Here is a 17144-nt window from a genome sequence, read left to right as displayed (position 1 = left end):
TGAATCTTCAACAAGCATTTGTTAACAGACAAGACAACATGATCAGACAACAAATAATAGTGTTACAAAGGAAAACAGTGCAACTTCCCAGACAGACACAGCAGCGTTCTTCTAACAAGTTGCCTGCTGCGAATGAACGACTACATAAGCAAAACAGAGACACGAGCACCTAAAATGGTGATTCAACCACAATTCTTCTTCAGGATCATGATGAAGATGAGCCTTCGCTCTTAAAAGGCCTGCCCTTCAGGCACAATTTTATCCATAACCCACATGTAGATCGGCACCAGCACGTAATAAGCTGCTGCGATCGTACCTAAAACGAAGCGTAGGAGGAAGACAAAGGGGTTCACTGGCTTGTTTACGTCTTCAGCCTTGGGACCGAGCTACAGAGAGAAACCGACCGTGTTAGCTTAGTCGATCGTAAATGATCAGTCGCAAACGAAGAAAAGTACCTGCAGAGGTGAATCGCCGGATCCTCTTTTAACGCCGGTGACCGAGCACCCGATGACGAGGCCAAAGCGCCGGGCACCACGGTACCAGTTGGGGCCAATCCTCTTCAACTTTACATCCTTAAAACCAGCCTTCTCGAACCACTCTATGTATTCTTCTTCCTTGGGGAAGAGCATCCACAAGTCGGCGAAGAAGCAGGAGAGCCAGAACGTTGGGTAGACGGGACCGATGATGCAGGCGAGCCCCTCTGGTTTCAACACTCTGTAGGCCTCCTTGATTCCTCGTTGTGGATCAGGCCAATACTCGATACTGTATGGAAAAACTCGTTAAGAATTAAGTAGCACTGGAAAATTAACAGAAGAAGAAGAAGCTGAGTTCTGTACCTTCCCGCAGAGACGTAGCGATCGACGGAGTCAGTCGGGAAGGGGAGGTCCTCGGCGTCGCCCTCTATGATGGTGCATTCCTTGAGGGCCTCCCTTTGCTTCGCCTTGGCGAGTTGGTGCGGTGACTGGTCGAGAATGGTAACGTTCTTAGGGTGTATGCTCTTGATAATGCCCAATGTGGCGAAGCCGGTTCCACCGCCGACGTCGACGACCTTCAGCTCCGGATCACGGAGATCAGTCGGCTCCAGGGCATCGTCCCTCATGTCCTCGTTCCAGTGTTGCGGCTTGAATATCTGATCGTATGCGACGGAGACTAGCTGGTAGAACCAAAAGGCCTCCTTTTTGTGCTGGATGAACCTCGGCTGCAGTGCCGGCCTGGGGCTGGTAGAGAAAGCCATTCTGGAGCAAAGGAAGATGCAACTTTTACTTGTCAAACGAGTTTCCTATACGTTTTAGGGATGTGGAAGCCAACAGAGAATTAACACGCTAAAAACTAGCGGTGAACTTCATCGATTTCGATTGCTACGAAGAGAAACCGACAAATGTACATTTTGTATTTGGTGGCTATATATGCTTGTTTGAAGAGAGTATAAAGGAGGAGGAGAACAAACCTGAAGATGAGGTAGGAGAAGAGAGAGCGACGATCAGTTTCTCCTTCTCTGTTGCGGCAAGAGGAAGTGGAGATGGATTTATAGCTTCTAGCGATTGTTGTTACCCCGCAGTAATTTAGTTTTTTACAAGCTACAGGGAAAAATTCTTGTCTGTCTTGAAGAGAGAGAGAGATAGTCCTCAGAGTGAAAAATAAATAAATTAATTAATTAAATCCAGTATTCAAGTCGGTTCGATCCATTCAGAAGGGGGCGACCAAGCTTAAATGGATTCTATGCCCTAGATCATCCATATTAACGTTTTTAAACATAAAATTTATTTTATATTTTACGTATTTTTTTATATTAGTTATCATGTTCAATTTTTTAAATTTAGATTTTATAAATATTATTTTTATAAATTTAAGAAATAAAATTAATTTTTTAAATATTAAAATATCATTTAATTTATGAGGAGAAAAAAAATAAAGGAAATAAATTAAGTAATAATAATAAAAAAAAAAGGTAGATCCTTGTTCGTTCTTAAAAATCGATCTCTAATCATTACGTCAAAAATATTATGTGTTTATCATTTTAGTTACGCCGTGGGGGCAATGAATTAAGTAATAAAAGGTAGATATTACATAGAGAGAAAATAATTAAAACAATGAAAGATGGAAAAAAAAATAGAGATAATAGATATTTTAAGATAATTGATATAATATGTGGTGAAAAATGATTGTCTAAATTTAATAAAGTGGATGATTTATTTTAAGTTTTAAAAATATTATATAAAAATTGATAGGATACTCTTAGAACATCCACACGCTTTCTTATCCAAAATATATAATTTAGGATAAAAAAATTATTTTATTAAATTTGGATATCCATATTTAATTACATCATATATCAAATTTCCTATTTTCTTCTATCCTCTATTCCCTATTTTTTTTTCCTATTCTATGTAATGTTTATGAAGTGAAATTCATTCCTTAAATTTAGATAATACTATTCATAAATACAAAATTTAAGAAGTGGATAGAGTTATGATGTAAAATTTTTTTATCTCTTCTATCTAAATTTTAGGATAAAATTTTTAGATAAAATAATTAATATAGATGCTCTTATTATCCTACCGTATTTCTGAAAAAAAAAACAAAAATAAAAGATTTTTTTAATCTTTAAAATGGTTCATTTTCATAATGATTAAAATAATTCTCCTTATTCAAATTGCCCCTCCTTGTAACGTATAGAAATTGACGCTCTGTTCAACACTATATTAATATAGTAAAAATAAATCTTAGCTGATGTAATGGGTATGATCCGATTAAGATTAGGATATATTGATGATGGACGAAAGGTTCAGACACATCGGAGGCATTTGTGAAATGTCAATCAACGGCGAGAAAAACGTCGGCTGTTAACATCATTGTCTTATGTAAGGGTACAAGAATAGAAAATTATCCGGTCTATTTTTCAAATAATGCATCTTTACTAAAGAGTCGGATAACTGATATCGTAATTGATTCTGTCTCAAAATTGATGGGATAAATATTGAGGATGTCATGTTCATGATGATCTCTTACGGATTTTACGTGGACTTATAATATAAGTGGTGTTAGTGTCGAGTTAGGAAAGGGATCCCTGATGATAACTCTCTGATATTCAAATCAATCTCTGACGACGAAGAAGAAAAAATAATAAATGAAACAGCAAGAACTATTTCGCTCGATGGACTGATATCTTCTACACATTGACCTCCTTGATTTTGATTGAAGTTGACCTCCACCGTAATAATAAGATAGGATTCCTCATCATCACCACATCAGTAATAATTTTCTTCTTTTTTTCAACTTATCATTATTTACAAAAGGAATATTAAAATTAACATTGTATTAAAAAAATAAATTATTATTAAAAATAAGATTAAACATCCATATAATTTCTTCTTAACATCAATAAAAATAACTAATGAGTAGTAGAAAAAATAAATTTTTTTATAATATATATAATTTAATTAAATATTTCCATCAGATATTAATAATCTTTCATACCTTCTTTTACTTGGATCGGATAGACAGAGTGTATCCTTTTGTAACCATTGACATCTGCTTTCTTGCTCTTAAAGCCTCTGGCTCCCAGACGTACACAGGCAGTTGGGCTTACAATGAGCTTTCTCCGAGACAAAAGGAATCCCATCAAGCTCATACAGTAGGCCTGCACCCTTCCTCACTGTGTGTATTCGGGATGAATTCCATTCTTTCCTTACAGCTACAGTAGTCAATTAGATGGGAAATGAATCCTTCCTTACCGTGTACATTCGGCAATCATTCCATTCTTTTGCTGTAGCTATAGTAGTCATTAAACTTATGCAGCGGACCTTGGACCCTTCCTTACTATGTGCAGTCAGTAAGAATTCAATTGTTTTGATGTAGCTATAGTACGCATTAAACTTACGAAGCGGACCCGACACCCTCCCTGACGGTGCACATTCGGGAAGAATTTCATTCTTTCATCGACTTTAGTAACCGGTAACTAAATTGTACCTTTTCCTTTTCTTGGCTTTCCTTCTTCGCCGCTTTTCTTCTCGGTCACCGCAATAGGAATCCGAGGAGAACGACGGGCGCGAGACGGTGGTGGAGCACTAAGAGAAACCAAGGGAAAGGTTTGTCGGATTGGAAAGGAATTGGTGACGGTGAACTCAATAGCGCAACCCATTTAGGTTTGGGAGTGTATTATTAAGTAGATGCAATGGCGGAGCCAGAACGACAAACCTATCCAGGCTAATAGCCTCCGGACTTACATCAATAGCCCAGGGCTAAGATCTACTTGATTGATTTTAGTTTTTTTACTCTTATCCTTCCCATGTTCCATTTCTCCTCTTTTACAAGTATACAGCCCCAATAAATCAAAAGGGGCTCTGTCCTTGCCTAAATATCTTCTTTATGTGATAATCATTATGTCAAAGATTAATAATCATCCGTGATTTATTTCTTCCGTGTTGACTCTATGACAGATTGACAAAGGAGCTGGGGCGAATGTATCCACCTTTTACCACCATCTAAGGATAGGGATGAATCTAAGAAAAAGATATGGTTAGACTTTGGGTGCGAAAGAGGTGGGCTAAGTAACAAAATAAAATTATAAAAAAAAAATTTAATAGTAAAAACTTTTTTATAATTTTTTAAATAATAGATAATATAAAAAAAATTTCTTTTGGTTGGGTTAGAGCAATTAAGGAAGTGGTTGGTAGAATTTCTACTAAGTACTTCGTAAATTCTAACTGTGAAAGTACTGTTGAATATTTACAAATGTCAAATTCTGCTTTAATTTCTATAACTTTTTTTAAAAAAACTATAAGTAAGAATATGATACTTTTTCTTACTTCTATTTTTTATGATTTAAAATTTAAAATTTATATTTATTAATAATTTTATCATTTTACATAATTGTCATCACATTTTTGACATAATTTATTTCCTCATGTCACTTCCCAAATCATTTATAAAATTTTAATTATATCTTATTATAAGTATTTGTTTTTTAAATAATATTTTATATTTTTATATAATTTACATTTCCAGAATTGTTTTACATATTTTTACATATTTATATAAATTTTGTCATTTTTAAAAAAATTTATATTTTATATATTTTTAAATAATATTTTATATTTAATTTTTACATATAATTTATTTCCTCATTCATGTCACTTCTCAAATCATTTATAAAATTTTAATTATATTTTATTATAAGGATTTGTTTTTTAAATAATATTTTATATTTTTATATAATTTACATTTCCAGAATTTTTTTACATATTTTACGTATTTATATAAATTTTGTCATTTTTTTAATTTTATATATTTTTTCAAACATTCATATTATAAAAAAAATAAATTTTGAGACAATATTTAAAATATAATAATAATTATATAAACACATTATTAATTGTGTATCAAAATTACATTTAGATAATTAAAAAAAATTAATTTATATTATTTAAAGATATTGTTATCATTTAACTAAAAATTAAAATTGAAAATAATTATTTATTAAACACTCAAATTTTATCTTGTATTGTTTTTTGATTTTTATTTTCTAACACTCCATATTTTAAATTCTCATTAATTTTAAAATAATCTCTAAAAGAATCATTTTTAAATAAGTAGAAGCTGTACTAACTTAATATCAACTGTGCATAGTTGAGAGTCTGTTCAACAAAATTTAACATTGGTCAACATTTTAGTATAGCAATAATTAATCAAAGTTTCTATAATATATGCACATGTGAAATTCTATTTAACTAAATCAACAGTGATTAACAAATATTATAACAAATATAAATTGTAATTGTTATAATATTGTAGCAACTATATAGTTAGAGCTAATAGCTTTGCAATCAATAACATATCGTATTAGTTATGAATACTAACAATTATAAATTTACAGTAGCTATGCAATAGCTATTACAACCTGCACATTGATTAGAATTTGTTCAATTTAGATGGACCAAATTCGATGATACTAAATTAAATCATCAGGTTTTTACCAAACCGCATAGACAATTTTGCCTATTACCTAAATCATGTGGCAAATCTTTGGTAACTACAAAATCACAAGAAGAAGAATGACATTCTTAAGAAGAAGATTGGCATTCTTAAGTTCATTTGAAAACATAACAATAGATTCTGCGGATCCACGTGTGGTGCCAACATGTGCCACTCCTTTTTCTTTTCTTTGCTCCCCATGTTATATTTTCTCTATTCCTCCTGTTTGGCTTCTTTTCCGATTGCTAAAATTATACTTTTAGCTTAGGGTTTAGGATGAAATCTTTTGAGGTTTAAAGCAATTCCATTTCTTAATTACTTATATGTTGCATCTGCTTCTCTTTTTATGTAAATCTTTGACACAACTATATGTTAGTACAGGGAGTATTAGATGATCGAGCCTAAGTTTTAATTATGGTAAAATGTCTAAAGTTAAAGTTACTTGTTATCTAACAAGTGTGATTGAGCTTGCAAAAAAATCCTAAGTATATTTAGGTAAAAGTCTTAGTGAATTCTAGGCAGATTGAAAGTCTTGACTGTGTTGGGCAATGAAGTCCTAGTTTGGGGGACTGGGTTAAGTCTTGACGGGTTGAACACTTTGGGCGAAATTCTAGAGTCGGGAACTCTAGGTGAAAATCCTGGTGGTCGCGGACTAGGTGGAAGTTTAGACGGGTCCTAGAACGAACATTCAGCATGAAAACCTGAAGTTTCGGACGCTAAGCAAAAGTCTAAACAGTTTGGAGGACTGGTCTGACAAAAGATAAACTCTCCTGAAAGGAGTAGGTGAGGACGCATTCTTAGAAGAGGGAACAATAACCATCGGTTCGACCTAGAGTTTCAATAAAATTTAAAGTCAGAACTGGACAGTCAGAGGCTGCCAAATTCATATTACATATGCTGTTTATTGTCTGAACTAACTTTATTTTGCAGAAAATAAGGAGGCTGAAAAAGTTGGTCCTGGCGCCTGGGAAACCTTGCTAAAGAGGTTACGCCTGGGCGATGCGCCTTCGCAGTCCGGGCACCCGGAGCTTGTCCAGGTGCCCATAACCGCAAACTTCATCTCTTCGCCATGCTGGAGCATGCTGATTGGACGGTCCTACGTCATGGTCCAGGCGCCCAGAAGGGATCTAGGGGCTTAGAACAACCTATAAAAGTAGCATTCGACTAGAGGCTAAAATACAATATTCTAAGCAACTTCCACTTCTGTGCGCTGCTCTGATAAAGCCTCTACGATGCCCAAAAGCTCCGATGACGATTCTTCTGAAGATTTCATCCTACAAAGTTGTCGGTATTCTTTAATTTTCAAATTACTTGTAATCATTTAAGACTGTACTTGTACTATTTCCGATTGATTAGTATTTGCTCATCGAAAGCACTCTCACGTGTAGGCCTTGGAGTAGGAGTCACCACAGTCTCCGAACCAAGTAAATCTTGGCGTGTTAGCATTGCTCTTTCTTTTGTCTTTATTCCGCTGCTTTCTCTCGATTGTGTTTTGTTGTGCAAAGAGAGGGCAATACCTCTCAACCTTTCTGAACCGCGGAAGAAGAGGAAGAGAGAAAAGAGATCGCGCGAAACAACAAGACAAAGACGCACAAAATAGAGCAAACACCAGGAAGGAGAAGAAGAAGAGAAAGAAAAAGAGTTACCGTGGTTCGGCGACTTGCCTACTCCACAAAACGGCCGAAGCTTTATTAGAATTCTCTTCTACACAAGAGAATGACATCTAATGATTCTTGTGTTGTCTGATCTACAATGGGTTTACAATGATCCCTATAAATACTGCTAAACCCCCAGACCCGGTAAAAACGTAACAGAATTTGTTATGAAAACATAACCAAATTCTGTTATATAAAATCTTAACAGAATTTTATTACGAAAAATCTTAACAGATTTTTCTTCCATGACATCCCTTCATCCAAATATGAGCCACTCGTCAACAATCTCCACCTTGGCGAATATTCACCCCTTCGAAGAATACGAATATCTGGACAAAACTCCATCTGGATCTCTGGGTCTGGGCTTCCTTCCTCTAGCATCTAGAGATATGGATCAAGTTCAAGCAATGCTTAAACTTCTCTGTGGTCACCGGCTTTGTCAGCATATCTGCAGCATTGTCTGCAGTGTGAACCTTCTCAAGTTGAATTTCCCCGGAAGCAATCAACTCTCTGATCTTGTGAAACCTCACATCAATGTGTTTGGTTCTCGCATGATACACCTGATTCTTCGCCAAATAGATAGCACTCTGACTATCGCATAACAACTTGACTCCACCTTGCTGAACACCCAGTTCTCTGACCAACCCTGTAAGCCATAAAGCTTCCTTCGCTGCTTCAGCTGCTGCCATGTACTCGGATTCCGTAGTAGACAATGCAACAATAGATTGTATCATAGATTTCCAACAAATAGGTCCTCCTGCCACAGTGAATACGTATCCTGTAGTAGACCTCCTGTTATCTAAATCTCCTGCATAGTCTGCATCTACGTACCCAGCAACTAAAGGATCTTCCGGTTGTCTACTGAACATGATGCCATAATTAGTTGTATTTCTCAAGTATCTGAAAATCCATTTCACTGCATCCCAATGTGGTCGACCAGGATTTGAGAGAAACTTGCTTACCATACTAACTGCTTGCGCCAAATCTAGTCTCGTGCAAACCATGGCATACATCAGACAACCAACTGCACTGGCATAAGGAACCTTTGACATCTTGGATCTCGTCATCCGTCTTTGGACACTGTGTACTGGATAACTTGAAGTGATACGCCAGGGGTGTGCTCACCGACTTTGCATTCTTCATGTTGAACCTATCCAACACCTTCTCCACATAGCTACGTTGAGACAACCATAATCTCCCTGCAACTCTATTCCTGTGAATCTCCATCCCAAGAATCTTCTTGGCCTCTCCCAAATCTTTCATGTCAAATTCCTTGCTCAGTAGCCTCTTCAATTTGTCAACCTCTCTCATCTTCTTCGCAACAATGAGCATGTCATCTACGTATAGTAGTAAGAAAATCAGTGATTCATCTTCAAGGCCCTTCACATATATGCAACAGTCATACTCGCATTTCCTATATCCGTTTTGAATCATGTATGAATCAAAACGTTTGTACCATTGCCTAGGAGATTGTTTCAGTCCATAGAGCGATTTCTTCAACTTACAAACCAACTGCTCTTGTCCGGACTGACTAAATCCCTCAGGTTGTGACATAAAAATCTGCTCCTCCAAATTTCCATGAAGAAATGCCGTCTTCACATCCATTTGCTCCAAATACAAATCGTGATGTGCCACCAAAGCCAATACCGCTCTAATTGACGTATGTCTTACCACTGGAGAGAAAATTTCTTCATAGTCAATCCCCTTTCTTTGTGAATACCCCTTTGCTACCAACCGAGCCTTAAACTTCACTTCTTTCTCGAACATTGCTTCTTCTTCTTGAATATCCACTTGCACCCTATAGCTTTCTCCTTCGGGAAGTTCCACTAGATCCCACGTTTGGTTCTTATGCAACGACTCATCTCCTCCGCCATAGCACTTGTCCACTTGTCCTTTTCAGAGCTGTGAGCCATATCTTGAAAAGATGTAGGGTCTCCGCTACTAGTGATGAGTGCATAAGAAATTAAGTCCTCAAAATAGTATCTGGTAGGTGGCTTTATGATCTGTCTCATCCTACCTCCACTTATAGTGTGATGTTCTGTGTGCCCTGAGCTATTATCATCAAAGCCATGAGTCTCTAGCACCACATGCACAATGCCCTTTTGTTTGTTGCTTTGTGATGTTTTCTTTTCATCTTCCTGAGTATTATGTAACATGACCTTCTCGTCAAACATAATATCTATGCTGATCATCACCTTGTTTGCTCTATAATTCTAAAGCTTGAAGTCTTTAACTCCTTTTTGATACCCTAGAAAAAAGCATTGCTTTGACTTTGCATCCAGCTTTGATCTTTCCTCACTAGATATGTGCATATAGGCTGGACATCCAAAAACTCAAAGATGAGAGTATTCTACTTGATTCCCTGTCCATACTTCCTCTGATACTTTGCCTTCTAGTGCTGCCCTTGGTGATCTATTAATGAGATAACATGTCATGTTAACTGCTTCCGCCCATAAATTCTTTGCAAGCCTTGCATTCAGCCTGAGACATCTTGCTTTCTCAATGATTGTCCTGTTCAACCTTTCCGCTACCCCATTCTGCTGAGGTGTCCTGCGAACCGAGAAGTGCCTCATTATCCCATGCTGCTCACAGAATTCCTGAAACTTTGAATCTGTGTACTCAGTCCCATTATCTGACCTAAGGCATTTGATCTTCCTTCCGGTCTGGTTCTCTACTTCAGTTTTCCACAATTTAAACTTTGTAAAAGTTTCTGACTTGTGACGCATAAAGTATACCCATACCTTTCGTGAGAAATCATCAGTAAAACTCACAAAATACAAGTGCCCTCCACGTGATGCTACAGTCCGTCCTGTCAGATCCGTCCGTAGTCCGGAATCCCCTCCGTCTTGTTTGTTGCTGTCTTAAATTGCACTTTGCTCTGTTTTCCAAGAACACAGAATTTGCAGAATTCAAGCTACGTTTTGACACCCTTCAACAAATCTCTCTTGTGAAGTTCTAGCATCCCACGTTCACCCATATGCCCTAGCCGCATATGCCACAAGACAATACTATCTGATTCAGACCGAGGCGACTCCACCTACAATGTAGTCCCTATCAACTTGTAGATGTTTCTTGCTACCTTTGTCCTTTCATTACCGTCGAGCTCCCTTGCTGACTTTCATCACCCGCTCACTGATTTGTAATTACAACCAATACCATCCAGTGTGCCTAGTGAGATCAAGTTCTTCCTTAGCTCGTATATATCGACATCACATAAAGTTCGATCACACCATCAAACATCTTGATTCTGACATTCCCTATGCCGATAACCTTGCATGATGCATCGTTTCCCATCAACACTGAACCAGAATCCACTGCCCTATAGGTGTCAAACCAATCCTTGTTTGGAGTCATGTGATATGAACATGCAGAGTCTAAAATCCATGCATCCGTCAGCTGCTCCGAACTTGACATAACTGATAGCATATCTCCATCACCGCTTTCTGAATTTTCTTCTTCAACTATGTTTGCAGACTTTGCCGAACTACTTTTGTTCTCTGCAACATATTTCTTTATCTCTGGACAATTTCTCTTGATATGACTTTTACCTCCATATTTGTAGCACGTGATCACCTTCTTCCTTCTCGACTTAGAACGAGTCTTGTTGTTGTTGCCATATCCATGTCGAGATTTGCTCCTACCACGCTCTTGGTTGCTATTTACCACAAGTCCTTCTCCTTGAGAAATTTCATCGCTTGTTTTCTTCCTTTGGTGAAAACCTAGCAACGCACTTGTGATCTCCTCCAATTTGAGAGTTTCCTTACCCCACATCAAAGTAGTAACCAAATTCTCGTACGTAGAAGATGAAGGTAGAGAATTCAACAACATCAGCGCCTTGTCTTCGTCTTCGATCTTCACATCAATCCGCTTCAGATCACTTACAATCTGGTTGAATACGTTGATGTGCTGGCTCAGATCGGTTCCTTCTGTCATCTTCAGCCCGAATAATTTCTGCTTGAGATACAGCTTGTTTGTCAATGATTTTGACATGTACCGGCTTTCCAGCTTTTACCAAACATCACCGGTGACTCCTCGTCCATGACATGGTACATCACGTCATCCGTAAGACAAAGCCTGATTGTTGCTACGCCTTCGCTGAAGTTCTTCCCAATCTGATTTCTCCATGCTTTCCGGTTTTCTTTCTCCTAGCGCCTTCACCATGCCTTGTTGCACCAACAAGTCCTTGACCCTTCTCTGCCATAATCCAAAGTTTCGGTTCCGTCGAACTTCACCATATCAAACTTCGGTCGTCCCCGACATGTTGAAGAAATCGCCAAAACCCGAGCTCGATACCAATTGTTGTGCAAAGAGAGGGCAATACCTCTCAACCTTCTCAACCGCTGAAGAAGAGGAAGAGAGAAAAGAGATCGCGGAACAACAAGACAAAGACGCACAAAAGGAGAGCAAACACGTGAAGAGAAGAAGAAGAAGAGAAAGAAAAAGAGTTACCGTGGTTCGGCGACTTGCCTACTCCACAAAACGGCCGAAGCTTTATTAGAATTCTCTTCTACACAAGAGAATCACATCTAATGATTCTTGTGTTGTCTGATCTACAATGGGTTTACAATGATCCCTATAAATACTGCTAAACCCCCAGACCCGGTAAAAACGTAACAGAATTTGTTATGAAAAACATAACAAAATTCTGTTATATAAAATCTTAACAGAATTTTATTACGAAAAATCTTAACAGATTTTTCTTCCATGACATCCCTTCATCCAAATATGAGCCACTCGTCAACATGTTTAAACGAACGTGAAAGTCACGAACACTATTCACTCCTCCTCTAGCGCAACGATCATGCACTATATGCTCGTATAGGTCTGTCCTATATCCTCAATTTTATATATTTTTTTCCTTGAATACATTGATATGTGCAAGAGTAATGATAGAGAGAAAAAATCTTAGGGATAGACATATAAATTTATGATTTATTTTTTTTACTTTTTCTTGGTCTATTATTTTATGTGTCTATCCCTGAGATTTTTTTTCTTTGCATATTTTTTTTCTATGTGCAATTGTATAGTGGTGTGTGTGTGTTTTTTAAAGTTCTGATACATACCTTTGTTGTTTTAGCTACAAGGCAAAGGTGTTAGACATTTTAGAAGAAATGTACTCATTCTACGAGGGCAGATATACGACAGTGCCTTTGCTGGATTTTGAAAATTTGGGCATTTTTCTGATATAGTTCATGAATTAGCTGAAAATTTTGGTTTTCCTTTCAATCACTACAATGCAACATTTTCAGACTTTTCGGTGGTTGAAACAAAGATGCAGAACAAGAAGGTATTGTTACATTAGATTTGACTTGTTAACAAATCAATCATAGTTTTCTTTAATAGTAAAATTGTTCATAGCTACTTGCCATTATGATGTTTGTAGTTCGTCATCAATAATTTTTTAGTTATTCTAGTCTTTAACAAGCACATTTATAGTTCACTATTACTTAATATGTTGGGGGCTTATATACATGAATAACAATCTCCTTCTGGGTACAAGTAAAAATGTTTGTTCTACTAGTTGACTACACATGGAATCAACTTAGACAACTACAACATAGCCTAAATATTCAATTGCTCCATCAAATTGTACATCTTTTTTTACTTTCTCTCCATTTTCCATCCAAGTAATCATAGCCTAAATATTCAATTGCTCTTTTCATGTCAACTTGTCAGACAGTCTTCGTTTTTTTCTTCTTTGAGAGAGAACTCATGGGTAGTTCAATGGATCATGAACTCCCATCTACGTTTTACAGTTCCATTGTCTCTTTTTCTTCTTCCTCTTCTCCACCTCTCAGCACTATTTATTCCTTGAATTGACTACTTCATACAGTGGCCTCTTCTCCCTAAGGTAACCTCTAAGGTTCATTTTTACAATTCTAATAAAATGCATGCTAGGAATTTTATTGCACTTGTCGATAATAACAAGCATGATAACCTTAGGAATCAATACATGTGCTTAGGAGCTAAACATGTGAGCCTAGATAAGGATAATTCTAGAAAGGCTAACCCTAGGATCAACCCATCTAAGGCTAAGGATAACCTAGGTAGGAATCCTAAATCAACTAGACATATGCCTAGGAATACCTCAAGGAAGAGTGACAAATTAACACTTGAGGTATTAGAGAGGGAAAATCAAGTCTTGAGGTCAAGACTTGATAATTTAGAAAAGGCTCTTAAAAACATGGAGAAGTCATCTCTAGGGTTTAAGAGTCAAAAACCCAAGTCCAAGGACAAGAAAGGTTTGGGTCACAAACCTAAGTCCCAAGTGGTCAAGCCCACTTATCATAGTGTTCCATTCGATTATGGAACAAAACCTAGGGCTAGGAAGACCACCACCAAGGTCACAAGGGGAGTCACCCCTAGAGTTGATCTTGATGAGTCCCAAATGACCAAGGCTTCAAAGCCTAAGAGGGTCATTAGGAGGGTTGCTAGGGAAGTCATCCCTAGTGAATATTTAGTGAACCCAATGAGCTCAAATAGGTATTGGGTTCCTAGGAGCATCTTCTCTACCCCATAAATGGGTTAGAGAGTGTCAACTCCAATAAGAAGGGTAGTTAACCCAACTTTGAGGAAATTGACACTCAAGGAGCATTTTCAAGGTTTTGTGAACCTTTGAAAATGAAAAAGAATTATTATTTACTCCTTGAAGAGTAAATTGTGCCATATTTGAAAAATATCGATTTTAATCTTATTTGGCACAATTTAAGAAAACCTAGAGAAATACCATAATTGGGATTTTGGTTTTCTCTTAGGGATATATGGGCAATCTAGGGTTAGATTTTAAGTTAGCTAAGGCTAAGGATACTTAGATAGGGATTTTAGGTATTTTATTTGTGCTAACTTGCCATGATTGGTTGCCATATGCCATGCCATGACATCATATTTATTTTATTATCATTTGAAATGTCATGATAATGCTTAGGCTAGTTCATATGTCATGCTTTATTCAAGTTTTCAAACTTTATGCCATGACATCATGACATTGGCACATGCTTTTACTTATGATATCATTATATGCCATGTCATCATCTCTTGCATTATAATCAATGAAATTGATTTAAGGACAAACATATAATTTGATATTGAGATCAAATTGGTGTTTAGAAAATGCATGAGAACTTAGCCTAAGTTGACCTTAATCCATATCTCACATCAAATTGACTTGAATGTGGTTTGATACACCTTAGATGTGTGTGAGATATTAGGATCATGAGTTAGGATCAAGGTGCATAGTCCTTGTACCTAGATGACCCTAATTCAAGAAATTAAGGATCATAGGGAAAGCTTGTGTACAAGTCATGTACATCTAGCCCTAAGATTATGGTCCTAAATTCAAATGGTTTTAAAAGCATTTTAAAATTGATTTGAAAAACCTTGATGAAGCTTTCCTAGTGTTAGCATTCATCATTGAACATTCTGATACAAAGTTGAGTTAAACTTGAACTATTTCAAAGTTTTTGAACTTTGTATCAAGATTGAAAAATGGAAGTTATTTTCATAGAAAACTATTTTTCCATGATAGTATATGTTATGAGGAATGTATCCTCAAAATTTCACAATTTTTCGAATTTTCTGGAATTTTCTAGGAGTTTCTGAATTTCGGGAAGGAAATTTCAGAAATCTGCCTATCAGAGTCTGGATCGGTCTGGGGACTAGAAGGAATGCATGAGAATCGAGTCGACTAGCTCAGTGTATCCGAGGGATGAGAAGTTGAGGAAGAGTATGCCTGTAGAGTGAGAAGGATACACGTGATATTTTCGAGGGACGAGAAGCCGGAGCAAAATACTGCTCGAGAAGAAAGCCGAAGATGAGTTTGAGTAAGCTCAACTCTCAAAGGTCGCAGATCACCCAAATGACTGGAGATGAAGCCAGCGATCGGAGAAGGCGCTAGACAAGTTAGCACTAGGTTGACTGGTCTGGGTGTTGGTGCAATCGACCTCCAAGGTTTTAATGTCAGACAAATATGTTTAAGTATGCTTAAGTATGTTTGTTTACGTATGGAACTTGATCAAGAGAAGTCCTAGTTGTAGGCTAGGCAAGGGAAAAAATCTCGGTATATCGTGGAAGTCAGGTGGATAAGTCTGGAGGACTTGATCCCTGGGTAGCCGAATACTGAGTCCTGGTGAGTGAAGTCAGATGAAGTAAATCCTAGGGGGTGGTAACCTTAGGTAACAAGAAGTCTTGGAGAAGTGAACTCCAAGCAAGGTTGATTGGGTCGACCGGACCAGCGGATCTCGGTAAATCTAGGTTTAGGTTTACCATTGTATTCTGTATTTGCTGTTGGCTAATGTAGTATTGCAGGAAAAGTCTTAGTGGATCGGGCGATCAGACACTGAGCAGGCAAAAGTCCAAACAGGTTTGGAGGACCAATGTTTAGCAGGTAAGTTGAGGTATGCAACTAGAGGAGCGACAGTGAGGTTGAGTTCCTAAAGGGAACAACTTAAGGTCGTTGATCCAACTGAAGAGACCGGGAAAGTTTCCAAGTTGAGATGAAGACAGTCCTAACTGTTATACTCATGCATATTACTACACATGTGTTATAACTGTGCTAACTTTGTTTTGCAGGAATATTATTGTTATATCGAACTAACTTTGTATTGCAGAATCATATGACCCCTTGAACTTCAAAGGGTCATAACTTTTGACTCAGAACTCAGAATCAGGCTCTGTCAGCGGCCACACGTCCAACACTTAGAAAGCTTCATTTGACCAAGGGTTCAGTTGAATGAATAGGAGGTTTAGTCGACCGAAAAGGCTTTTTATCAGTCGACCGAAAAAAGGTTCGGTCGACCAAACAGGCAAATTTGGCAAAACAGTTCAGGCTTGCAAACATGGTATCACAGCATGATCAGTCGATCGAAAATGAGGTTCGGTCGACCGAACAATGAAGACATTAATGGCGCATTAATTCAAGATCTCGACGAACAGGGAAGAAGGCTGTTTGGTCGACCGAAAAATGAGATCGGTCGACCAACCCTTAATGACCAGTTAATGCAGACGATCGAGCCAGCATCAGGCTCCAGCCAGGAAGGAAGGGAGCGGGTTCAGTCGACCGAACCCAAGGATCAGTCGACCGAACATTGACGATTCTTATAAAAGTGAAGCTCCAGGTCCGTGGCTGGGCAACGGGTTCTGATATCATCTCTGTGAAAAAGATGTTCGTGTTACTACTCTTCTACACATCCATCAAGCAAGTTGTTGTACCATCCAAGAAGTGTCGATCGAGCTACATCTTCTATCTAAGTAATCGGTATGTTTGTTTAACTTGCATTGTACTTAATTCAAGTAAGATAGTAGGCTGTTACTATCTTACTCTGCTCATTTGTATGATCTGCTTCTTTCCGAGGATCTCGGAAAGAAAGGTTATAGTGGATTGTCCATCGGTGCGATCGAGGATCGCGGGCCTTCGAGTAGGAGTCGAGCTAGGTTTCGAACGAAGTAAAACAAACTTGTCTATTCTTTTACTTTCCGCTATGCACGACTCTGTTTTTAAAAGACTAAAGAAAAAGTTTT

The 17144-nt window shown here is 37.5% G+C and overlaps 1 protein-coding gene across 1 annotated transcript; it reads right to left on the bottom strand.

Moving 5' to 3' along the window:
* On the bottom strand, nt 1-1568 carry LOC122011411 (2-methyl-6-phytyl-1,4-hydroquinone methyltransferase 2, chloroplastic-like). Its single transcript, XM_042567802.1, has 4 exons — nt 1448-1568; nt 837-1235; nt 456-762; nt 1-386 (listed from the first exon to the last, which is right to left on the bottom strand). The coding sequence occupies exons 2-4, from the start codon at nt 1232-1234 to the stop codon at nt 231-233; spliced, it is 861 nt and encodes a 286-aa protein (XP_042423736.1). The 5' UTR covers nt 1235; nt 1448-1568; the 3' UTR covers nt 1-230.
* Nucleotides 1569-17144: the final 15576 nt, after the last annotated feature.

Source organism: Zingiber officinale, chromosome 8A, assembly GCF_018446385.1.
Source record: "Zingiber officinale cultivar Zhangliang chromosome 8A, Zo_v1.1, whole genome shotgun sequence".
Classification (NCBI taxonomy): domain Eukaryota; kingdom Viridiplantae; phylum Streptophyta; class Magnoliopsida; order Zingiberales; family Zingiberaceae; genus Zingiber; species Zingiber officinale.
Note: the sequence above shows the minus strand (reverse complement) of the source record. Positions and strands in the feature narration are given on the sequence as shown.

What these genes read in the sequence shown, in the direction of transcription:
- LOC122011411 (XM_042567802.1), bottom strand. Translation starts at nt 1,234, where the DNA reads ATGGCTTTCTCTACCAGCCCCAGGCCGGCACTGCAGCCGAGGTTCATC. An exon ending in CGCTACGTCTCTGCGGGAAG is followed by an intron (nt 763 to 836) that starts GTACAGAACTCA and finishes TTTTCCATACAG; the next exon opens with TATCGAGTATTGGCCTGATC. An exon ending in CCGGCGATTCACCTCTGCAG is followed by an intron (nt 387 to 455) that starts GTACTTTTCTTC and finishes TTCTCTCTGTAG; the next exon opens with CTCGGTCCCAAGGCTGAAGA.